The following is a 26,505-nucleotide window of genomic DNA, read 5'->3' as shown; positions in this document are numbered from 1 at the left end:
ATAATTGTAATTAATTTACACCAATTTGTACAAAAAAACCTTTCATATGAAGGAATGAAATGCTCCCACACACGTAGCCTTTGTTGTGGTGCAGCTGGAAGTTTCTTTTATATCATGTTTTATTAAAATGCCGTGTAAAGATACCCTGCTCAGAGCAAAGGCTGTGTTACTCTGGATTTCCAGCACCTGCAGAGTCTCTTGTGTTTTTAACTTTTCGCAATAATAAACCAATTCCGATTCCAAGTTCACTGAGATAAACAGGGAGCAAGTATTGTATGGCAGTAACGCCGATTTCGAAGCTGGTGAACACCCCGTCTGAATCTTTGGGGGAGCTCTGCCGCCTGGGCGGAGAGCGACGAGCGCGGAGTTTCCCAGTACCACCCGGAGTCCGTGGCAATAAAACACAACAACGCTAAGCAGAAATATGATACTTATAATGTTTCAATCGTAGCAATTTTATTTTATATAATGTTCCTTGATAAATTTTACACACTCCAGTCACAGGAGAAATATAAGGGGTTCCAAACGCCGACTGTTCACTAACAATCCAGCGCTCCCGCCCCCTCATCGTACTTTATCACTTCCTGTCACCTTATGTACAGACGCTCCTGTGCCTAGCGTCTCTTTATGGACATACAACTAGTCCGAGTACATAAGCGCTCTTGTGTGTTTATATTCATTGCGTTTTTTATTATTATTATTCTGTTCTTTATTTTGTGTGCCTTTTGTGCTGCCTCGGATCCGGAGTCACAACTATTGTGCTCTCATTTACGCTTGTGCACTAGAAATGACAGTATTAACCTTGGATTTTGAACGATGCCGCGGAAACATTTCAACAAACCAGCTGCTGCTGAATACACGATTTTCTCGAGCCAAACTTGCGCCATAAAACTGTAAATTAAGAAAATAAAACTTGACTTTGAACATTTTTGAGTGACTTCTCCCAATGGCTCGGGGATTACGGGTTTGGTTACCGAACTAAGCCGACTACACCAAAATAACGTGCGACTAGTCTAGGGCGGGTAGCCCAGAGCAACTCGCGATTGTTGGGCGGAGACCACTTGCACTGACGCCGCGCAATACCTATTGTGTATCAAACGTCTCAATGTGCATTCTTGTTTGTTTACAGCAGGGTTCCCAACCTTTTTTATGCCACTATTAATCGAGGGGGCCGAGAACCCCAGGTTGGGTTACAGATACAGCGCGGAAAGGCGCTTCCAACGAGCCGCACCACCCAGATATTTAACCCTGGCCTAATCACAGGAAAAATTACAATGACCAATTAACCCACTAACAGGTACGTCTTTGGACTGACCGAGGAAACGGGAGCGCCCGGAGGAAGCCTACACGTTCAGAGGGCACCGGAACTGAACTCCGGAACGCCCGCGCTGTGGTCGTTTCACGAGAACTGTTAAAGGGTGGCGTGTGTCGCCCTCAAGGCCAGCGTTTGTCACTTGTCCTTAAATGCCCTTCAACACGGTGACGGCCGGCTCCCTTGTTCACGCACTGACTCAGGCGCAGGTTTGCGACTTCGGCCCATGACGGCAGCACTTTTCCACAGGGAGCTGTGGTCTGAGAGCTGCCGAAATCAACTGATCGCAGTTACAGCTAGCTTCACACACAACAGTGCGGGTCTCTCTGCCAAAAATGTCGTGTCGGCATTTTAAACTACTCTAAATCCAAACTTACTCTTCCCTCCCACATTGCCCTCCATTCTTCTATCATCCATGTGTCTAAATGTTTTAAATGCCCCTAATGTATCTGCCTCTGCCGCCACCCCTACCCGCGAGTCCAACGCACTCAACAAAAGGCTCCTCTGACATCCCCCCCCCCCCCCCCCCCCCATAATCTCCTTAAAATTACGTCCTTTGAACTTGCAATTTCCGCCCCGGGAAAAAGGCTCTGGCTGTCCATTCGATTTATGCCATATCATCTTGTACATCTCCAACAAGCCACCTCGCCTCCTCCTTCACTCCAGAGAAAAGCTCGAGCTCGCTCAGACGTGTTCGCTAATCCACCATCATCCTATCCCAGGAGAGGGCAATTCATGAAGTCTTGGTTAAAAACGGCAACAGCCCCAGTAAGTTCTACACAACGCGGCTGGTGCCAGTGAAAGGGTCTCTGTCTGCACAATTACAAGATTGTCATTCACCTACACCAGGTTTATGGTTTGTAATAGAGCGCTGGATTGGAACTGAACAGATGTCCGACTCCGGCCAGCCCTTCAGCTTCTCTAGCGCGCACAATTACACTCATTTCCACACGTCGCACCTTCATCACGCGCTCCTGTACGTCGGCCCCACCCACTGACGCAAACACGCGTGTGCTCACACACACACACTAACATCTCACACATAACGGCAACTACAAAAGACAAATATCAGCAGCTGGTATAAAACACACCTCAGGTCGGGCAGCATCTGTGGAGAGAGACAGAGTTAACACGTAGGGTCGATGCACGTTTCCAACTGCCGAAGAGAGGTGGAGGTTACAGAGGAGAGGGTGGAGACTGAGAGAGAACGGGGGACAGAAACAGTTGTGAAGCCGGCCCAGAGGGGATGGGGGGGTGGTGGAGTCCCTGTGAAAGGTGGTGACTGGCTTCGTTTTATTCATCGTGACATTTGACTGGGAGGACTTTTAGCGGTTCCGAATTTTCCCCGTCGTCATTAATGCCCGGGCTGAAGTAAGGAACAAGCCTGTCAGAAAAGGTGTCGGTGAAGGTGTACAGGTGAGTCATATTGTCCACGTTGTAAAAGGACACCTGTCCGGCATCATAGTCCAGGTAGACGCCAATGGCCTTGGGTTTCACAGTTACATTCAGCCGTGATCTCGGCACCGTCGTCGCTTTGTATTCGCTACCGTTTCGGAGCCAGACAATCCAGTAGCCGGCGTCCGGCGTGGCCGTGGTGTGCCCTTTCCGGCCGATGGTTTCCTTGACCACTCCTACGTCCCACTCGGTCTTTCCGCCCACCTGCACCTCCCAGTAGTGCCTGCCGGCCGAGAAGGCCTCCGATCCCAGGACGCACACGCAGGTGTCGAACCTCTCGGGGTTGTCGAGAACGTCCTGCTTCACGTCGCTGTAAGACACGACCGTCAGATCATCGGACAGCAGGAGGCGAGGGTGCGCCGTGCGGGGGTTCAGCGTCAGATAGGCCGGCACTGACAGAGGGCAAAACAAAAGGCAAAAATCAGAGTGCTCTCCTTCCACCAGCCGCTTTGATTAACTTACCGACTGCTCTGTATAGCTACGTGTTCAGTTAACAAGTTTATTTTCATTTGACTCAGGGATACCGCACGGAACAGTCCCTTCCGGCCCAATGAGCCCTACCGCCCAGCGATTCCCCAGTGTAACCCTACCCAATCACAGGACAATTGTCAATGGTGCCGCTGGACTGTGGGAGGACGAACAAACTCCTCACAGGCAGCGGCGGCAATTGAACCCGAGTCACCTGTACTGTAAAGCGTTGTGCTAACCACTGTGCCCCCTATCCTAATAATAGGGCAATTCACAGTGACAAATTAACCCACTAACCAGTATGTCTTTGGACTGTGGGAGGAAACCCACACGCTGGCGTGAAGCACGGGTTAACTCTTAATGGAGATGGCCAGAATTCAGCTGTAAACTCTGCATGTATACCGCGACGTTACACGGATCCTCCCTATCTGTTCTTCTACATCAGACTGTATCAAAATGTAACTTATTACGTTTTATTTTATTTCCAAATCCTCGAGATAATAGAGTGGCCACGGTGGTTATTAATTTTGGGATCTACCTGTCAAGGGGCAAGTCCATCATTTAGCGCACTGTTCCCTCTCAGAAGCGCGGCAGGGCAGTGACTGAATCGCTTCCACACACATAACCTTTGATCCTGCACGGCTGGAGTTTCCTTTTGTAAGTTAATATAATTTTCAGATTATCCTTATATAATTTTGCGATCTATGTTAATGTGATTGTAAAATAGCCTGTGATTAATATCATCTATAAACTTTTTAAATGATAAATGGACAACCTTTCCTTTGAAACATTTTAAGTTTCAATGTATTTACATTGCCAGTGTTTCAGGTTACCAGACTGTTACAAATTGTAACAACAAACACAGAATGGAAGTTGGTAGCTCATTGTTACTAAACCGCCAACCGCTGAACGCCGACCCTGTCTACTGTTGTTGTTGTACCACTCCGTTGTGTTGACGTTGTTTTGAGTTGTGGTTTGTGTTTGTTTGATGTGCATATTGCTGAAATAAACATTTAAAGTGCTGTGCATTTTTCAGGCCATTAAAAAATTCCCCAATGGTTGGAACCTGCAGCTGTAAATAAAAATTAGAGGGACCAGTGATGAAGAGGTACACGTGTCACCTTTGGCCCTAGTAAACCCTGTATCCCCCTCCCACCCCCACCCTGTCCCCAGCACTCACTGTTCATAACTGGTGGAGCAGTCTGCTGGTCGCAGATGATGTGGGGCTGATGTAAATGAGAGGGAATGTTTGATAATGAGGCTCAAGGTACACGTCAACTTTTGTAGTGAACTCTGCACCCTCGGCTGGCACCTACTGCCCCTGCCAGGGGAGCCCTCTGCTGGGCACAGACCAGATAACGTGGGGGTGACAAGATTGTCCTGGGACCAGGCTGATCCCAGAGTGACTGCATTTTCATCAGAGGTGAAAACTCTACCCACCCAAACAAGGCAACTGGATGGGACTGAACCTTCTCCCACACTCTGCCTTCATACGTGAGAGGAGTGTTCAACTGACGATGATACAACGAGCCCCCTGTCTTACTCACAGGTAGAGAACTGGGTGAAATTATTACAGCACGAGGCTGACCCTTCTCACCCAGTGAGTCAGGGCAGGCAAGAGGCTTAACACCAAGTAATTCAAAACACCAGACGCAAGGAAGGAAGCTTCTGACGGTGACCTGGGGGTTGGCCCGTTAATTGATTACTGTGAATTGCCCATAGGGTGTGGGTGGGGTGGGATGGAGGTAGAATCTGGAAAGGGGAGGGGGAGAGGTGAGAAGATGCAGAGCATAAAAGTAAATATAGGACTGGGTGATTGGGTGGCCAGACCAGACTCATTGGGCCGAAAGGCCTGTTTCTGCATTGCAATTCTAGGATACTCCTGCAAAAGCGTACCCTGCCTTGAATTTGCTGACATGAGGGGGCATAACTTTAAGATCGGGGGGGGGGTACAGGGGGAATGTCAGAGGTAGGGTCTTTTATACAGAGAGTGGCAAGTACGTTGAATGTGCTGCCAAAGGCAGAGGCATTAGGGACATTTAAGAAACTCCTAGATAGGCACAAGGATGATTGGGAAATAGAGGGCTATATACCCACACCCGCACTACACACAAAACGCTGCAGGAACTCAGCAGGTCAGGCAACATCTATGGAAATGAATAAACTGCTGACATTTCAGGCCAAACTCCTTCAGGGCTGGAGAGGAAGGCGGGGTGCAATGCCAGAATAAAAAGGTGGGGGGAGGGGGCAGAGGACAAGCTAGAAGGTGATAGGTGAAGGGCTGGAATCAGAGCTCCTCAGTGGGAGGCAAGGGTTAGATGGAGCTTCGACAGTTAAATGGTTGGCACAACATTGTGGGCGGAAAGCCTATACTGTTCCGTTCTGTCCAATGTACACACTGAAGAGAGGGGGGTATCAATGTTTGCCTGGCCTTTGGTGGGGGTCTGTAGCCGAGTGCCAGTGCCCCCAACTCTGCCACCCAGAGCAGAGTTCCTTCAGTGCCTGGAAAGAAGAAGAGACGGGTTAAAGTCTTGGTTAGAGACAGGATATTTGAAGATAAATGAACGTCTCTGAGGATGAACAAAACCCAAATGAGATGCTTGGAGGCAGGGTTCACAGATCACGTGGCCGAGTGATGGCTGGGAAAATCCCAAGAGTAGCAAGGAGTAAACCCAACAGGAATGGAAAGCTGTGACGTGACGAGCTGCTGATTCGTTCAGAACCAGAATCAGGTTTAATATCACTGGCATATGGCAGCTCCCACTCCTGCCCTTCATTGGCTCCTGACACGTGACACTGTCCTGTCCAATCCCCACAGCAATTTGCAGAACTCTTCACCATTGACCATTGCTCTTTGGTCCTGGCTGAAAAGCTCTGTTACGGAGCTGGACACAGGTGGTGATGGTGGGAACGTGTTACGGAGCTGGACACAGGTGGTGATGGTGGGAACGTGTTACGGAGCTGGACACAGGTGGTGATGGTGGGAACGTGTTACGGAGCTGGACACAGGTGGTGATGGTGGGAACGTGGGGGTCGACACTGCATTCCACAACTCGCCTCCTCACGGTGCACTGTTTTCACCTTGGGAAAAAATCAAAAGCGGCATCTTTCTCCCCAACAGTATCCAAAGACCATAGGATACAGGAGCAGAAGTAGGCCATTTGGCCCATCGAGTCTGTTCTGCTATTCAATCATGGACTGATCCAATTCTTCCAGTCATCCCCACTCCCCTGCCTTCTCCCCATACCCTTTGATGCCCCCGTCTAATCAAGAACCTATCTATTTCTGCCTCAAATGCACCCAATGACTTGGCCTCCACAGCCACTCATGGCAACAAATTCCAGATTTACCACCCTCTGACTAAAGTAATTTCTCAGCATCTCTGTTCTAAATGGACGTCCTTCAATCTTGCCCTCTTGTCCTAGACTCCCCTACCATGGAAAATAACTGTGCCATATCTAATCTGTTCAGGTCTTTTAACATTTGGAATGTTTCTATGAGATCCCCCTCATTCTCCGGAACTCCAGGGAATACAGACGAAGAGTTGCCAGACGTTCCTCATACAGTAACCCTTTCATTTCTGGAATCACTCTCGTGAATCTTCTCTGAACCCTCTCCAATGTCAGTATAACCTTTTTAAAATAAGGAGCCCAAAAGTGCACAAGTGGTCTCACGAGTGCCTTATAGAGCTTCAACATCCCATCCCTGCTCTTACATTCTAGAAACGAATGCCAACATTGCATTCCCCTTCTTCACAACCGACTCAACCTGGAGGTTAACCTTTAGGGTATCCTGCACAAGGACTCCCAAGTCCCTCTGCATCTTTGCATTTTGAGTTCTCTCGCCATCTAAATAATAGTCTGTCCATTTATCTCTTCCACCAAAGTGCATGACCATACACTTTCCAACATTGTATTTCATTTGTCACTTCCTTGCCCATTCACCTAAACTAGCTAGGTCTCTCTGCAGGCTCTCTTTCCTCAACACTACCCACTCCTCCACCTTTCTTGGCATCATTGGCAAACTTAGCCACAAATCCTCTAATCCCATAGTCCAAATCATTGGCAGACATCGTAAAAAGCAACGGTCCTAACAGCAACCCCTGTGGAAATCCACTGGTAATGGGCAGCCAGCCAGAATAGGATCCCTTTATTCCCACACTCTGTTTTCTGCAGACCAGCCAATGCCCCACCCACTCTAGTAACTTCCCTGTAATTCAATGGGATCTTATCTTGCTAAGCAGCCTCATTTACGGCACCTTGTCAAAGGCCTTCTGAAAATCCAAATACACCATGTCTACTGCATCTCCTTTGTCTACCCTGCTTGTAATTTCCTCCAAGGAATTGCAGTAAGTTTGTCAGGTAGGATTTTCCTTTCAGGAAACCATGCTGGCTTTACATATCTTGTCATGTGCGTCCAGGCACTCCGTAATCTCATCCCTAACAATCAATTCCAACAACTTCCCAACCACTGATGTCAAGCTAACAGGTCTATAGTTTCCTTTCTGCTTCCTCCCACCCTTCTTAAATAGCGGAGTAAGATTTGCAATTTTCCAGAATCCATCAATCCTTGAAAGATCATCGTTAATGCCTCCGCAATCTCTCCAGCTACTTCCTGCAGAACTCAAAGCTGCATCCGATCAGGTCCAGGAGATTTATCCACCATCAGACAATTAAGCTTCCTGAGCACCTTCTCAGTTGTAACTTTCACTGCTCAAACTTCATTTCCCTGACACTCTTGAATGTCCGGTATACAGCAGATGTCTTCCACTGTGAAGACTGATGCAAAATACGCATTCAGTTCCTCTGCCATCTCTGTGTCTCTCATTACAATATCTCCAGCATCATTTTCTATTGGTCCTATATCATCCCTCGACTCTCTTTTACCCTTTATGTCCTTAAAAATGCTTTTAGTTTCTTCTTTGACATTTGTCACCAGCTTCCTTTCATAATTCATCTTTTCCTTCCGAGTGACCTTCCTAGTTTCCTTCTGGAAGTAGGAACAAACTGAACAAATTGAATTCCTCCGGGGCACTGCTCCAATTCCACCCACCCCCCAACCCCACTGCCCATGTAGACCTCTAGGCATTATCCCTCCTTGGAATGTTTTAATTTTAATTCCTGTCCTCATTCCTGTTCCGACATGTTGGTCCACATCCTTTTCTTCTACCACAATGAGGACACCTTCAGGGTTGAGGTGCGACGCTTTGTATTCTGTCTGGGTATCTCCAACCTGATGGCATGAGTACTGATTTCTCCTTTTACCCTCCACTTTCCCTCTTCTTCTATTGCCTCTTACCTCTTCTCACATGTCAAGCACCTCCCCCTAGTGCCCCTCCTCCTTCCCTTTCTCCTATAGTCCACTCTCTTCTCCTATCGGATTCCTTCCTCTCCAGCCCTTTACCTTTCTCACCCAGCTGGCTTCACCTATCACCTTCTAACTTGTACTCCTCCCCTCCCCCACCCATTTTTAAATTCTGGGATCTTCCCCTTTCCTTTCCAGTCCCAGTGAAGGTCTTGACCTGAAACATTGACTGTTAATTCATCTCCACAGATGATGCCTGACCTGCAGAGTTCCTCCAGCATTGTGTGTGTGTGTTGTCCTTGTCTATTGTCTCGTTCTTCGTGGATGTTACATCTTTGCTCGATTTCAACTTCCCAAAGCTCACAACTTCACAGGTAAAAAAACATATATATAGGTTATCACTTCCTTCATCTTTCTCCCCTTCCTATAACAGAACACTACGTGTTCTTAGAACGGTAGCAGAGAACGGGACAGTACAGATCCTTTGGAACACACTGGCGTGCCAACATGTTAAACTACTTTAAGATCAATCTAACCTTTTTCTCTTCCATTTTTCTATCATCCATGTGCCTGAAAGTCCCTACCTCTGATATCCCCTCTATACTTTCCTCCAGTCACTTAAAATTATTTCCCCTTGTATTAGCCATTTCCACTCTAGGATAAAAAGACTAACTGCCCACACAATCAATGCCTCTTACCATCTTGTACACCTCTATCATGTCATCTTTCATCCTCCTTCACTCCAAAGAGAAAAGCCCTGGCTCACCCAACCTTTCTTCATACGTCCACTTTCTCACCCCTTGCCCGTTCTGCAGTTTAAAACTATTTGTTTCCTTGGTTTCTTTGCTTCTCCAGCACTGTAGGTAAAGTTCATCTTAATTTGATGAATGGGTATCAAACTGAAAGGATAACTCTGTTTCCCGACCCAAGTGGTTCTGGCATCTCTGATTTATTTTTGGGAGTGGCATGATAACAGTGAGGTTAGTACAACGCTTTACAGTACCAGCAACTTGGGTGCAATTCCCGCCGCTGTCTGTAAGGCTGTTCTCCCCGTGACCACGTGGGTTTGCTCCCACATCCCATGGACGTACCGGTTAGTCGGTGAACTGGTCACTTTGGTCTACTTGGATGGAGCAGAGCTCACTAAGCCAGAAGGGCTGTTACCGTGCTGTATCTCTAAATTAAATACAACAAAAATATTTGAACTGACATAGTATCTAAACAGGCCCTTTGGCCCATCTACTCTGTGCTGGACTATTAAAACTACCTAGTCCCATTGACCTGCTTCCGGCCCACAGCCCTCCATACCCCTCCTGTCCATCTAATTTTTTCTTAAATGGTGAAATGGAACCCCCCGTCCACCACTTCCTCTGGCAGCTTGTTCCACACTCTCAGCACCCTCTGATCCCCTTAAGAAGTTTCCCCTCAGGATCCCTTAAGTGTTTCACTTTTTGTGTAGTTGTCATACCTCAGGGGAAAGAGCCTGCCTGCTGTTACCCTATCTATACCCTGAATTTTGTATCCCTTAATCAAATCTCCCCTCAATTTTCTATGTTCCAGGGAATAAAGCCCTAAACTGTTCAATATTTCCTTATAACTCAGGTCCTCAAGTCTTGGCAACATCCTTGTAAGTTTTCTCTGAACTCTTTCAATCTTTCTTGCATCTTTCCTGCAGGTAGTTGACTAAAATTTCACAATATGCTCCAGATTAGGACTCACCAGTGCCTTAACCATCCTCAAAATATTATTCCATCTTATACAACTTCAACATAAAATCATCTTCTAGAAGACATCATTTCTTCATCGCCACTGTGCCCAGATCCTGAACTCGCTCTCCTGTAACAACTTTCTGATCAGAAGAGCAGCAGCTCTCTGCCATCTCTCAAGGATGCGCGATAAACGCTGGCATTGGCACAGATGGCTCCCACCGTAAGTCATGAGAAGTCAAGTTTCCAGCTTCTCTTGAAGTTATGGTGCTGGTGGGTGGGCAGCATGGGCTGTTTGTCCCATTCCCGTCAGGGAGGAGGCTACGTAGCGTCCAGGACCACCAAACTCAAAAACAGTCACTTTCTCAAAGCAGTAAGGCTAATGAACACCCCCACCCAATAACCCATCTCTCCACACCCCCAAACACCACTACTTTATCATTTCCTGTCAGATTCGCCTCATGTACAGACGATCAATCAATGTGTACAATCTATCTTATGTATTTACATTCATTGTGTCTTTTTATTGTGTTCTTTATCTTATTGTGGATTTTCTGGTGTTGCACCATATTCGGAGTAACAATTATTTCATTCTTGTGTACCGGAACTGACATTGAACGATCTGGAATGTTGATTAGGCTAGGGTTAGAACAGGTGGGTTGCTGGACGGTGCAGCTTGTTAGGCCGAAGGGCTGTTCTGCACCGAGTCACAAAATAAATAAAATGGTTCCTGAGCACAATCCGTGTTGAAGACTTGCTGCACTGGTTAATCTAATGGATACAAAAACTTCCTTACCGGGATTAATAACATCTATAACTTGTTTCCAAACTCTATATTGCACAGGTCCTTGGAATAAACTGACGGGCAGGTTTTCTTCCATTACCGTTGGCTGGTAACTGTCTTCAGTACTGGTGTGAATACAAGATAGGTGAGATTAGCGGATGAAGTGCTCCCATCTGTCACTTAATTTTTGCCTGTCCAGTTTCAGCGGAGAAAATGCCATACCTTTCGACATCCAGAGGAGCCTCCTGGAGGGAAAATAAAACTGGGATTTAGTGGTGGTGAAGAAAGGCACAGCCTTTTATTTTTTTAATTGTTTATTTTATTACTTGTACAAGGCATTGGTAAGGCTGAATTTGGAGTATTGTGTACAGTTCTGGTCACCGAATTATAGGAAAGATATCAACAAAATAGAGAGAGTACAGAGGAGATTTACTAGAATGTTACCTGGGTTTCAGCACCTAAGTTACAGAGAAAGGTTGAACAAGTTAGGTCTTTATTCTTTGGAGCGTAGAAGGTTGAGGGGGGACTTGATAGAGGTATTTAAAATAATGAGGGGGATAGATCGAGTTGACGTGGATAGGCTTTTTCCATTGAGAGTAGGGGAGATTCAAACAAGAGGACATGATTTGAGAGTTAAGGGGTAAAAGTTTAGGGGTAACACGAGGGGGAACTTTCTTTACTCAGAGAGTGGTAACTGTGTGGAATGAACTTCCAGTAGAAGTGGTAGAGGCAGGTTGGGTATTGTCATTTAAAGTAAAATTGGATAGGTATATGGACAGGAAAGGAATGGAGGGTTATAGGCTGAGTGCAGGCCAGTGGGACTAGGTGAGTGTGAGCATCAGCACGGACTAGAAGGGCCGAGATGGCCCGTTTCCGTGCTGTAATTGTTATATGGTTATATGGTTTTGTAAAACCAAAAGACAAGGGAGCAGAATTAGGCCATTCAGCCCATCGGTCTGCTCCACCACTCTATCATGACTGATTTATTATCCCTCTCAACCCCATTCCCCCACCTTTGACTCTCTGACTAATCAAGAACCTACCAACCTCCACTTTAAATATACCCAATGACTTATCCTCCAAAACTGTCCGTGGCAGGGAATTCCACAGATCCACTACTGTCTGGCTGAAGAAATTCCTCATCTCTGTTCCAAATAGATGACCCTCTGTTCTGAGTCTGTGCCCTCTGGTCCTAGATTTCCCCATTATTGGAAACATCATATCTACAGCCACTCTATTCAAGTTTGTTTATGTCATTTCCAGTACACAAGTGTAACAGAGAACGAAATAGTTGTTATTCTGGATCCAACACAGCACAAGAAACACAATAAGATGAGGAAAATAATGAAAAAAAACATGTTAAGTATAAGTACATAAGTTAGCTTGATTGCATGTCCATAAAGTGACACGAGGCACAGGAGTGTCTGTGCAAAAGGTGACTAACAAGAAATGATATAGTAGTGGTGGTTGGGGGTGTGGAGGGGTGGGTTAGTGGGTGCAGGTGTTGATCAGCCTCACTGCTTGGGGAAAGCAAACGTGTTTGGGTCTGGTGGTCCTGGTGTGGATGTTACGTAGCCTCCTCCCTGATGGGAGTGGGACAAACAGTCCATGAGCAGGGTGGGTGGGATCCTTCATGATGTTACTGGCACCTTTCTCTATATCTGTCCTTGATGGTGGGTAGGCTGGTTCTGGTGATGCATTGGGCAATTTAGACTACCCATTGTCAAGCCCTCCTGTCTGCTGCAGTGCCATTTCCATTGATACAGTGATGCAGCTTGTCAGGGTGCTCTATACTGCACATCTGTAGAATGACCATAAGATATAAGGGCAGAATCAGGCCATTTGGCCCATCAAGTCTGCTCCACCATTTCATCATGGTCGATCAAATTTTCCTCTCAGTCCCAATCTCCCCATATCCTTTCATGTGCTGACCAGTCAAGAATCTACCGAGCTCTACCTTAAATATACATAAAGACTTGGTCTCCACATCCGCCTGGGGCAAAGAATTCCACAGATTCACCACTCTCTGGCTAAAGAAATTCCTCCTCATCTCCATTCTGAATAGACACCCCTCTATTCGGAGGCTGTGTCCTTTGGGCCCCCTTCTCCACATCCACTCTATCAAGACCTTTCACCGTTCGATAGTTTTCAATGAGGTTACCGCACTAGGCCCAGAGCCATCAAACGTTCTTCACATGACAGGCTATTCACTCCTGGATTGATTCTGGTGACACTGGTATAGATGTGTAAAGCTCAGCTCTCCTCGGAAAGTAGAGAGTCTCAAGATGGCGCTCATGGAGTAAACCGCATCTAGGCTTTGCTCCAAACCTTTTACGTTATTTTTAACCTACAAACACCCCTTAAACTTATTTTAAAGGGGTCTAAACATATAGAATTTTTCTTTTTAAACTATTTGAATTATTCTCAACTTGCTGAAATGTCTAAAGCAAAAGAACCGAAACAGACGAAAGAACCGTTAACTTTAGAAGTAGTTGTGAAGTTTATAGAAGCTAAATTTGAAGATCTGGAGAGAAAATTACTTGGAAGATTTTCACAGTATGATGAACGTTTGAAATCACTCGAAGAAAAGTTCCTGACCCTTTCACGGGAATCAAAAGAACAACAAGCAAGCATTTTGGTTCTTGAAGAAGCCGCTCGTAAGAAGGATCATATAATCGAAAAAATACAAGAAGAGCAAACTTCGACGATCCAACAGATGGATCGTTATAAAGTTAAAATTACTGATTTGGAAAATCGTTCTCGAAGACAAAATCTTCGGTTAATTGGGATCCCGGAAAAATTTGAAAGCGGTGATCTGACCGTTTTCTTCTCTAAATTTCTAGTGGATGTCCTGGGCGCAGAGGTCCTGAATAATCCCCTGATAATCGATCGGGCACATCGGGTGTCCAGATTTCAGGCAGATTCAAGTCTGAAACCGCGACACATAATTCTTAGAATCCATTATCCTCATATCAAAGAACGTCTGATTCGTGCAGCTCGTAAAAAAGGTATGATAACCTATCAAAACTTCAATTTTCGCATTCTGGAGGACTATAGCCCGGAGGTATTACGGGCTAGGCTGGCTTTTAGATCGGTTATGTCGAATTTTCACCAGAAAGGCTACAAGCAAGCGTTGCTGTTTCCAGCACACCTGAGAGTCACCCTTCAAGATGGATCTTTTCGGCTGTTTAAATCGCCAGCGGATGCTCAAGGTTTCCTGGAACAATGACATTTGATCGGGCTGACCAATGTAATTTAGCCTATAGATTTGGATCTGTTATAGATTGACGTTTGGGGTTTTTTTTTGATACGGTTCACATGTATTTCTTACATACGGTTAAAGCTCTCTTTTTTTTACTGGGCTTACTCTGATTTTATATTTTTTTATATTATTAATCTATTAGCGTTGAAAATGACCTATTAGGGTTATTTTTTTCTTTTTTGTTTTTCTTTTTTTTAAATCGATATACGCTCTTTTTTTACACTTTTAACATTTGAATATTAAGATTGGGAAAAAATAAAATGGCGTTTCTTCTTCCCGACAGACTCCAGTGTTTGCAGTGTTTGATGTGTTTGAAAGTTTTAAACTTTCATTTATTGTTTTAATTTTTTTAACCCTTTTGTTTATATACATTTATAACATTAATTTTATATTTTAACTTTTGCTATATCAACCCTTTTTTATAATGTGGGTTGTTTGTATTTTTTTAACTTTGTTACGTTTGAGTTGCCGTCTTGAGACAAGGGGGTAATTTTAGTATTAGATCGCTCGCTTGCCTCTGTTTGGCTTTTTTCCTGGGGTTTTGAGGGTGGTGGGAGGGGGATTTTTCTTTTTTTTGCTTGCTTTTTGCTTAGTTTTATTTCATGGGCTTATATGAAACTACAAAAATGGCTGCAGTGCTGTGACTTCCGGTTTCCCTTTGAACTTACTTCCCTCTTCCGGGTTCATGAGTTCACTTTTCTTTCAAACCTATATGTTAACTGTAATATATATTGTCAATATGGATAAGACTATTAACTTTGTTTCTTGGAATACTAATGGTTTAAATCATCCGATCAAACGGAAAAAAGTATTCAAAGTATTCCATAGAATGAATGCTAATGTTATTTTTGTACAAGAGACTCATGTAAGGAAGGTGGATAGTCAGCAGTTGTTTGGGTTTTGGAAGGGCCAACAGTATCACTCAAATTCGCAAGCCAAAGTGAGAGGTGTTTCTATTTTTATAGACTCATCAACTGCTTTTATACATCATGAAACAATTTCAGATCCGCAAGGTAGATTTTTGCTTATTACTGGTTTACTTTTTAATCAAAAAGTTGTTTTAGTTAATGTTTATGCTCCAAATACTGACTGTCCTGAATTTTTTAAATGCTTATTTACATCCTTTCCTAATCTGAATCAATATAGATTGATAATGGGCGGGGATTTTAATTGTTGTCTAAACCCTTTGATGGATAGATCCAAGCCCACTCAAACTTTTCCGAACAAATCGGCTTCTCTTATTAATTCTTTTATGATTGATTCAGCTATTTGTGAAATTTGGCGTTTTCTACACCCTAATGACAAAGAGTTCTCATACTTTTCCCATGTGCATCATAATTACTCAAGAATTGATTACTTTTTCATTGATCAGCATTTACTTATAGGTGTTATGGATTGTAAATATGACTCTATTGCTATATCTGATCATGCACCTTTGAAGTTATCTATTAAGGTGACGGATTCATATATTAGTTCTAAAGGTTGGAGGTTTAATCCTGTTTTTCTGCAGGACTCTGACTTTGTTAACTTTATTAAACAGCAAATTGATTTGTTTTTCTCAATAAATTCTACAGCAGACATCTCTAGTGGAATTTTGTGGGATACTTTTAAGGCATATATTCGTGGACAGATTATTTCATATTCTGCCGGAGTTAGGAAACGAACTAATTCTAAAATATTAACATTAGTTGATAAAATTAAGGCAATTGACAAGATCTACTCATTGACCCCTAGTAAAGAACTTTATAAAGAAAGGGTGGAACTTCAAATGGAGCATAGTTTATTATTAACCTCCTCGATTGAAAGTCAGTTAATTAAATCGAAAGCTCAATTTTATACATATGGAGATAAGTCTGGTAAACTACTAGCTAACCAATTGAAAATTGTTTCGGATAAGCGACAAATTACTAAGATTCGCAAACAAGATGGTACTTTGACGATTGATCATAAAGAGATAAATAAAGCCTTCCAAGATTTTTATAATTCTTTATATCAATCAGAATGTACTAAAGACTCTTCTATAATGAGTGAATTCTTAAGGAAATTGAATATTCCAAAAGTAACTGTTGAGGATAGTGTATTTTTGGACACACCTATTACGGAGTCTGAAATAGAAAAGGCTATTTTCTCAATGAACTCGGGTAAAGCTTCGGGTCCAGATGGTTTTTCTACAGAATTTTTAAAATCCTTTTCTTCTATACTTTCTCCTTGGCTTTGTAAAATTTTTAAAGATGCATTAAGTATAGGTAAACTACCACAATCTTTTTATAAAGCTTTTATTTCCTTAATTCTTAAAAAAGATAAAGACCCCACTGAATGTGCATCCTATCGGCCTATATCTTTGCTGAATACGGATTTTAAGATTTTTAGTAAAATTTTGGCTATTAGATTAGAAAATATATTGCTTTGGATTATTTCTGAGGATCAGACTGGATTTATTAAAAATCACTATTCATCTTTTAACATTAGAAAATTAATTAATATTGTTTATACCTCTTCATCTAAAATCCCAGAATGTGTCATTTCCTTAGATGCCGAAAAAGCATTTGATAGAGTCGAATGGTCATATTTATTTAATACTTTGCAACATTTTAATTTTAGTTCAAAATTTATATCATGGATTAAATTAATATATCAGAAACCTTTAGCTTCGGTCTTCACTAATAATCAAAGATCCCCTTTTTTTCAGTTATCTCGGGGCACAAGGCAAGGTTGTCCTTTAAGCCCTTTATTATTTGACATTGCTTTGGAACCCTTGGCTATAGCTATTCGTGAATCACCCAATATTTTAGGTATTACCCGTGGGGAGACGATGTATAAGGTATCATTATATGCGGATGATTTGTTATTATATATATCTGACCCTGAAAGATCTATTCCTGCTATTTCTTCTTTGCTTGCTCAATTTAGTAATTTTTCTGGATATAAATTGAATTTTAATAAGAGTGAACTTTTTCCATTAAATATGCATACTTCAATTTATAATCAGGTACCATATAGAATTGTTACAGACTATTTTACTTATTTAGGTATTAAAATTACTAAAAAACATAAAGATTTATTTAAAACTAATTTTTTGCCTTTAATAGATCAAATTAAGCAACTTGCTAATAGGTGGTCCCCACTATCTTTGTCTTTGGTAGGTAGAATTAATGCCATTAAGATGATGATACTACCTAAATTTCTATATCTATTTCAAACATTACCAATTTTTATTCCTAAATCTTTTTTTGATATAGTTGATTCTAAAATATCTTCGTATTTGTGGCAGAACAAAAATCCTAGGCTAGGTAAAAAATATTTACAGAAGCCTAAGAAGGAGGGCGGTTTGGCTCTACCAAACTTAAGATTTTACTATTGGGCAGTTAATATACGGTATTTGATATTTTGGACACAAGAATCGACCACAGTTGCTGGCCCACAATGGGTAAATTTGGAATGTAAATCTGTGCAAGATTGCTCATTGATCTCAATCTTAGGATCTTCACTTCCTTTTTCGTTATTCAAAATGAATAAACAGATAACTAATCCTATAGTCAAGTATACATTACGAATCTGGTTTCAATTTCGTAAATTTTTTGGTTTGAATAAGTTTATGCTGTCAAGTCCTATAATATCTAACTACTTTTTCCGACCGTCATCTATAGATCAAGCTTTTCTTTTATGGAAAACAAAAGGTATAACATGTTTTCGTGATCTGTTTTTGGATGATAACATTATGTCCTTTGAACAGTTATCTAATAAATATAATTTATCTAAAACCCATTTTTTTAGATATCTACAAGTTAGAAATTTTTTATATAATGAACTAAAGTCTTTTTCGAAAGAATGTCCATTGGACATTACAGAAAGAATTTTAGCTCTTAATCCTTGTCAAAAGGGCTTAGTAGCTATCATTTATAATATGATTATGAATGTACAACCAGATATATCAGAAAAAATTAAGAAGGAATGGCAGGAAGAATTGCATTGCCCTATATCTACTGAGCAATGGGAAAATTTTTTATCATTGGTAAACTCATCCTCTATCTGTGCTAAACATGCCCTAATACAATTTAAGGTTGTACATAGAGCTCACATGTCTAAAGATAAACTTGCTCGATTTTATTCTTATGTTAATCCAACCTGTGATAGATGTCATTCTGATATTGCTTCGTTGACTCATATGTTTTGGTCTTGTCCTTGTTTACAAAACTATTGGAAAGATATTTTTAATATTATTTCAAGAGTCTTAAATATTAATCTCCAACCACATCCTTTTACCGCAATTTTTGGTCTACCAATGATAGATAATAAGCGTTTATCCACTTCATCCCAACGAATGATTGCATTTGTTACACTAATGGCTAGAAGATCTATTTTACTGAATTGGAAAGAAATTAACCCTCCAACTGTATTTCAGTGGTTTTCTCAAACTATTTCCTGTTTGAGTTTAGAAAAAATTAGAAGTGTGGTTTTTGACTCTTCAGTTAAATTTGAGGAAACTTGGAGACCATTTATTCAACATTTTCATATGAATTAAATGGTCTGATCCTGAACCTTATTGTTACTATCCTGAATTGTGTGGATGGAGGTTGGGAGTCATTGGCACTGCTGTATGTATTTAACATTTTGCGATTGCCCATGTTGGTTAGTTTTTTTTTTAGTTTATTTTTAGTTGTTGTTTTTTTTTGGGGGGGGTTTCTTTTTTTTTCTTAATTCCTTTACATTATACTATGAGTTTGAGAGACTCTATGTATTGATTAATACATATTTGATTGTTAATTAATCTATTATGTACTCTCAAATGTTTTGTACTAATATTTTTCTTATGTTTTTCTTAAAAAATTAATAAAAAGATTTGAAAAGAAAGAAAGAAAGAAAGAAAAGAAAGGAAAGTAGAGGTGTTGTATCAAACAGCTGCGTTTGCGTTGAGCTGGTCACACACTTTACAAAGCGGGTTACGGGAGGTTAGAATGCAGACACAGTGTCACCGCACGGAACAACCCCAGCGAGCAGCACCGGCCAGCAACCCAGCCATTTAGTACTGGCCTAATCACAGGACAATTTACAATGACCAGTTAACCTACTGACCAGTATACCTTTGGCCTGTCGGAGGGAGGCCATGCAGTGTAAGAGGAGGACACCCGAATCGAACCCCGAACCCTGATACCCCAAGCTGTAAAAGGGTCATGCTAACTATTGTAGTTACCCTTAAGAAGCTACCGTGCCACTTGCGTTTTTATAGAGCCGTTCACACCATTGACAAAGTGACTGATGGGAAATGAGGGACCACACTGCTGGGATGCCATCGGCTTAAGGAGAGGAAACGCCACATCACCCAGCGTTAGTAACGTTGATTAAGCTATATATTTTGATCAGTGCCGACTGCCTGCCTCTCCATCTCAAAGTATCTTACAACAGCAACCGCTCGACAGGGAATCGCCGATGGTGTGGCATCCCCCTCCACACCCCCCGGCACTGCCCATCTGCAGCGCGGCGCCCCCTCGGCACCGCCTAGTGAACTTCAGCCTAGATCTTTTGCTTCTTGCAATACCCGCTCAGAGCTCTGCCACCCTGAAACATACGGACCCCAGAATTACTTTGTCTATTGAAATGTTAACCAAACATTTTTGACAACCAGACGTCCTAAGGAAGAGGCTACCATTGATTCAATCATTGAACGTTTCAACGCTGTACAAGCCGTACGGCCTACAATAATATGCTAACCTTTTAACCTACTCTAAAATTAATCTTCCCTGCTCTATTTTTCTATCATCCTATCTTAAGCGTCTCTTAAATGTCCCCAATGTATCTGCCTCTACCATTATCCCAGGCAGCGCGTTACAAGTACTCGCCACTCTCTGTGTATAGAGAGAATTGTGACACCCCGTACTCCAATCTATGCCTCAATCAAGTCACCTAATATCCTCCTCATCTCCAAAGAGAACAACCCGAGCTCACTCATCTTTCCTTCCTAAGACACGGTCTCTAACCCAGGCAGACTCCTGGTAATTGTTGGCGGCCGATTCTCCCCACACTGCGTACGTCATGTAAACGTCGGCATGTCTCGGCCCTCACTGTCCATTTGTAGAGCTGCCCACAAATTACTCTGCGAGCATACACCACCGGCGCGGCGAGAGGCTAACCTTCAGCATGCTGTAGACATCCTGGTGTTCCAGCCGCTTCTGTGTGCTCGTCAGCACCTGCTGTGTGCGGTTCAGGTGATCCCGGATCTTGTGGAGGTTCGCCTCCATCCTGGTGAGGATGTCACCCTCTTGCGCCGTGAGGTCGTTGAAGAGGTATTGCTGCTTCTCGTCCAGAGCGCTGCGCATTTTGGAAAACTCACTGGTGATGTTGCTGTGCAGTTTATTCGACAAGTCCTGTGGGGAGGGAAACAAGAGTCTGTGACCCACGCCAGAACACACGGGCTGCTGCAGACGCCAGGAATCCAGAGCCACACACAACATGCTGGAAGAATTCAGCAGGACAGGCAGCATCTATGGAAATTAATTAACGGTCTAATCTTCGGACCGAGACTTTTCATCAGAACTGGAAACGAGGGGGGTGGGGGGAAAGGTCAGAATAAGGTAAAAGGTGATAGGAGAGGCCGGGTGGGTGGAGGAGGGGTGAAGTAAGGAGCTGTGAAGTAATAAGGAAAGGGGGTGGAAAAGATAGGAGAGGAGAGTGGGCCATGGGAGAAAGGGAAGGAGAAGGAGATGAGCAGGCAAGGAGAAGAGGTAAGAGGCTAGAGTGGGGAAAAGACAACTGCAGATGAAGGGGGAAAAACTACCAGAAGTTAGAGAAATCGATATTCATACCATGAGGTTAGAGGCTGCCTACACAGAATATAATGCGTTCTCCGCCCACCCGAGAGAGGCGGCCGTGGAACGAAGGCCAGACCGGAGGACTCTACCTTGATCTCTGCGATCTTCTCTAGTTGCTTAACCTCAAACTCATGGTAGTAACTCCTCTTCTGCTGCAGGGAGTTGAGGCGCACCTTCAGTTTACCCTACAAGGACAGCAGAGAAATCACGGTGATGTGATCTGTGATTGGAACGCACCAGACACGTATCAGATTTCAGATCCAGTCACCAAACGACAGTGGAGGGGGCAGCCCGCAAACCTTTATTAGTCGCGACATTGAGTTGAAAAGTCGGGAAGTTACTTTGCAGTTTTACGAAGCTCTGGTGAGGCCACATCTGGGGTATTGCACACGGTTCTGGTCACCCCACAGAGGAAGGATGTTGGGGCTTTGGAGAGGGTGAAGAAGTTTTACCGGGATGCTGCCTGGTTTAGAGGGCGTGAGCTACAGCGAGAGGCTGGACAAACTTGGGTTGTTTTCTGTGGAGTGGCAGAGGCTGAAAGGGGGAGCTGATGGAGGTTTATAAGATCAGGGGAGACGCAGATAGACAGGATCTTTGTCCCAGGGTTGACATGTCTAAAACCTAGAGGGTGTGCATTTAAGGTGAGAGGTGGTATGTTCATACATAATGTGGGGAGCAAGTTACTGTTGTCTTTACTCACAGAGTGGTGGGTGCTTGCAATGCGTTGCCTAGGGTGGTGGGAGAAGCAGATACCTTACACACTTTGTAGGGATGTTTCGACAGGCACGTGAATGTGAGGGAAATGGAGCGATATGGGCATTGTGCAGTCAGGGGATTCGTTTAGTTGGCCATTTGATTTCTAATGTAGTGGTTCTGCACAACATCCCGGGTTATACTGTTCCATGTTCTATGTTCCAAGTGTCACCACACCCACCACCATAGCATGTCCACAAGGTTCAGCAGAACAACAAGCGACAGCAAAATAAAGTTCAAAGTAAATTTATTATCAATTCTGTCACCATACACAACAATGGGCTTCATTTTTCTTGTTGGACTACACAGTAACTCCAAGAAACACAATCGAAGCAATGGAAATCCACACCCAATGGGCCGGACAAACAACCAATGTGCAAGGACATATAATAATAATAATAATAATAATAAATATATCAACAATAAATATTGAGAACATGATGAAGGGTTCTTGATAGAGAGTCATGGGTGGTGAGAACAGTTCAGTGATGGGGGCAAGGGGTTCTCCCCTCTGGTTCAAAAGGCTGAGGGATAATAACTGTTCCTGAACCTGCTGCGGTGAGTCCTGAGGCTCCTGTACCTCCTGCCTGATGGTGGCAGCAGTGAGATGACAGCATGGCCTGGGTGGTGAGAGGTTCCTGATGATGGATGCTGCTTCCTGTGACAACACTCCAAGTAGATGTGTTCAATGGGGGTGAGGGCTTTACCTGTGATGGACTGGGTCGTATCCACGCCTTCTCCCACCCTTCCACTGCCAACACATACACAGGCCTCCAGCCCCAGGACAAGCTGTCTCTGGGCTTCCAACCTCCAGACCCCGGGTGGGTGAGACTGGGGATGCTGGCACCTTTTGTGAAAGAAGGTTGGGGGTCAACGAGAAGAAAGCAGGTTGAGTGGGATGAACTCAGTGGTGGGAGGAGTTGGCAGGACCAGGGACACAGATTTAAACTGAAGGATGAAAGTTTCGATCTGGAAAGGGAAGAAGTGAGAGTTGAGAAGAAACCTTTTTGCCTGGTCTGGGACACGCTCTAGGCAGGTGAGTCGGGAGGAGAGGAGTAGAGGAATTTAATTCCGCCAGGCTTTGCAGGACTGCCATTTTAAAAAAATATATAAAACTACAAACTTTTTTTTCCACTCACAAAATACAAATATCAAGGATTTACAAGACAGTGAACCATTTCAAATTAAAATATGATCACTACCGCCTATAAAACAATCAATTCCAGAGGGTGGGGTGTGGTGGAGGCTCTGTTTGCGCAGACCCCCCCCCCCACACTGTACCCATCATGATGTCTTCTCCAAGGACATTTGGGCACAAGTGTAACCCCAGAAGAGGGACAAGCATTTTGCTCAGACAGAACCCTCGACTACTCACTGTCTGGACCCACAAATGCTCATCTTGACCAGGCCCAACAGCACGCCCACCTGGTGGCCCGTTTCACCCCCTGCTCCCCAATTCCGTACTGGGTACAAGTACAACCAAAACTTGAGGAACAGCCCCTTCCGATATTCAAATAGGGGCTGAACCTCTCACACTTCATGTAAACGTGGTGCACTGACTCCTCCCGGCCACAGAACGGACAAGCGGACAGGGTACTTGTAGGACTGCCTGTCGTTAATGACACAGTTGGAAGCAATGAACACATACATCGTTTTTAATTTTATATAGTAGAAGAAGTGTATAAAATCTGGGAAAATTACAGCGTAGTAGGCCATTCAGCTCATCATGTGTGTTAATTTGTTGTAAACACAAACCTATCTTGTTCCCAGTCCATGGCTCACGGCCCTGCAGGCAAGTCAGAACATGATCCATCCTGGAACAATTTAACTGCCTCCACAGGTGAAATGGTTCAAGTTCAGCTGTAGGTCTCCATACCCCGGTCACTAGCCCTCCACTGTGGGAAGCCAATCCCCAAATTCTGAATTTACCACACCTCCACCTCATGGATTCCTGACAATGTGACAGGGTGGGTAACTGTGGGGAACATTTCCAGAGCAGCTGGGAAAGATGGAGAAGGGAGCAGACTGTTGGTTCTAGATGGCACGAAGAATGCACGGAACAGAGCCAATGGCCTCCTCGCTGTCTCTGTGTCTGCGCCTTGGAACATAGAACAGTACAGCACAGTACTGGCCCTTCAGCCCTCAATGTTGTGCCAGCCGTTTTTCTTACTCTCTGAGATATATTCTTCCATTATTTTTCATCCATGTATCTGCTGATGACAGCAAGAGGGAAGGTGCAGAAGTCATAGAGGAAGGATGTCAAAGCTTGCAGTAGGATCTGGACCAGCTGGAAAATGGGCTGAAAAATTTAATGCAGACAAGTACGAGGTGTCTTTGTTGCGACCAACTAGAGTAAGTCTTACCCTTGAAAGCGGCGTCACATGGAGATCGGGTTATAAAGAGAGCTTTTGGCACATTGGCCTTCATAAAGCAAAGTATGGAGTGCAGGAGTTGGGATGTTATGCTGAAGTTGTACAAGGCGTTGGTGAGGCCCAAGTTGGAGTAATGTGTGCAGTTTTGGTCACCTACCTACGGGGAAGATGTCAATAAGGTTGAAAGAGTACAGGGAAAGTTTACAAGGATTTTGCCAGGATTTGAGGACCAGAATAGGTTTGGACTGTATTTCCTAAAGAGAGGAGAATAAGGGAAGATTTGATGGAGGGGTACAGACAGAGTAAATGCAAGCAGACTCCTTCCACGGAGGTTGGGCGAGACTAGTATTAGAGGTCATAGGTTAAAGATGAAAGGTGAAATGTTGAGGTAAACGTCTTCACTCAGAGAGTAGTGAGAGTGTGGAACGAACTGCCAGTGAGATGTTGGTTCGATTTCAATATTTAAGAGAAATTTGGATAGGTGCACGGACAGGAGAGCTGTGGTCCAGATGGAGGTCAATGGGACGAGGCAGGATAACAGTACATGATGGAGGGAAGGTCCCGACTCCATGACTCTGCGTATTTTAGATGTCGCGAATACACGCATTTGCCTTTACCATCACTCTGGGCAGAGCGTTCCACGCACCTATTACTGTAAAAGAAAACTACTTCTGGCTCCCCTCCCCTTTACTATCCTCCAATCACCTTAGCATTATGCTCCTGTCCTAATAACCGTTTCCGTCCTGGGGGTAAAATCTGACTGTCCTCTCGATCTATGCCTCTTATCATCCTGTCCATCTCTATCAAGACGCATCTTGCTCCAAAGAGAAAAACAGTAGCTTGTTCACCCTGACCCTGTTCTCCAGTCCATGCAATATCTCCCATCTCAAGTTTCCGTGTCCTTCCTATAATGAGGAGGGCAGAACTGAACACAAGTTTCATAGAGTTGCAACATTACCTCGTGGCTCCCGTACTCCGCTTCCCAAGTTCAGAAACATCCCGTAATGGCTTCTGAACCTCCCCCGTCATCTTGCGGACCGGACCACAAGATCCACTTTGTTCTCCCACAGTGCTAACAATCCTGCCATTAACCCCGCATTTTCCTCCAGGTTCGGCCTTCCAAATGGTATCCCTTCACACGATCCCAGATGGAACTTCTCAACCCGGCTCTGTGTCCTGTCAATGTCCCGTCATAACCTTCGGCAAACTCTGCACTATCCACACCGGCAAACTTCGCGCCGTCTTACCTTGCAGATCTCCACCGCCTCGGTGATGAGCATGAAGTTGTGCGCCTTGTGGCTGCGGCCGTCGCGCCTGTCCAGGCACATCACGCAGATCAGCTTCTTGTCGGTCTCGCAGAACAGTTTGAGCTCCTCTTCGTGGTCAATGCAGTAAAGTCTGTTGCCCTTGACTTTCATACGGACGGAGACGCTCCGGCTCTTCTTCACCAGCTTATTCAGGGCTCGGTTGGGCTTGAGGGTCCTGTCCCGGAAGATCTGACTGCACTCGGGACATTGCACTCTCTGCTCCACCTCCCACTTCTTGCTGATGCACTCCCGGCAGAAGTCGTGCCCGCAGTCCAAGATCACGGGGTCGGAGTATAGCTGCCGGCACAGAGGGCAGTTCAGCTCATCCTCCAGACTGAGCGTCGTGTGGCCCGAAGCCATTCTGCCTACTTACGCCGCCGGCTGCATGGACTTCCCGAGCGCTCACTGCAGTTCGGGCGAACAGCAAACGGGGATTCCGCCCTGTCCCGCTCAGGCTTCTAGGCCACCAAATATGGACTGCAATGCGCACTGAGTCATCTTGAATCCCGAGGGAAAAGTCAGCCCCGTGCCAGGAGGAACCATGCCTGCAGTCCCTGGATGCTTATGGAACAGCGCTCACCCACACAGATCTGCTTTCCCCTAGACCCCGCCCTCCAGTAATCTTCAGCCAATAGATCATCGAGTGCAGTACTCTCAAGTAGGAAAATGGAGGTCTGTGTGGGAGGGAAGGGTTAGAGCAGGTTAAAAGGTCGGCACATCGTTGTGGGCCGAAGGGCCTGTATTTAAGACGGCCGCCTAATTATAGTGAGCGGAAACGCATGGATAGATCACAGGAGGAGCGCTTCTGAGAGATTCGCGCGGGCAGTTTGCAATGGGACGAGGACTGAACGATCTCCATGAGGTCCATCACTTCATCCCTCGGCCAATCCAGCTCCCGTGTGAAGGCCTCTGATTGGTCCAGACACACCCCTCCCACATTTCGCCACGCCTCTATCCTTCACAGCCAGCCACACAG

The 26,505-nt window shown here is 44.4% G+C and overlaps 1 protein-coding gene across 1 annotated transcript; it reads right to left on the bottom strand.

Annotated features, from left to right (window-relative positions):
• Window positions 1-2,585: 2,585 nt before the first annotated feature.
• On the bottom strand, window positions 2,586-25,889 carry LOC140719340 (zinc-binding protein A33-like). Its single transcript, XM_073033915.1, has 5 exons — window positions 25,470-25,889; window positions 21,187-21,282; window positions 20,400-20,653; window positions 11,042-11,154; window positions 2,586-3,159 (listed from the first exon to the last, which is right to left on the bottom strand). The coding sequence occupies exons 1-5, from the start codon at window positions 25,887-25,889 to the stop codon at window positions 2,606-2,608; spliced, it is 1,437 nt and encodes a 478-aa protein (XP_072890016.1). The 3' UTR covers window positions 2,586-2,605.
• Between the last annotated feature and the right edge of the window lie 616 nt (window positions 25,890-26,505).

This window comes from Hemitrygon akajei, chromosome 2 (genome assembly GCF_048418815.1).
Source record: "Hemitrygon akajei chromosome 2, sHemAka1.3, whole genome shotgun sequence".
In the NCBI taxonomy this organism is placed as follows: Eukaryota; Metazoa; Chordata; class Chondrichthyes; order Myliobatiformes; family Dasyatidae; genus Hemitrygon; species Hemitrygon akajei.
Note: the sequence above shows the minus strand (reverse complement) of the source record. Positions and strands in the feature narration are given on the sequence as shown.

Coding starts and splice junctions, on each gene's coding strand:
- LOC140719340 (XM_073033915.1), bottom strand. CDS start 25,889: ATGGCTTCGGGCCACACGACGCTCAGTCTGGAGGATGAGCTGAACTGC. Junction 11,155..20,399: donor GTTAGCCTCTCGCCGCGCCG/GTGGTGTATGCT, acceptor TATTCACACCAG/TACTGAAGACAGTTACCAGC. Junction 3,160..11,041: donor TATAGATGTTATTAATCCCG/GTAAGGAAGTTT, acceptor GCCCTCTGTCAG/TGCCGGCCTATCTGACGCTG.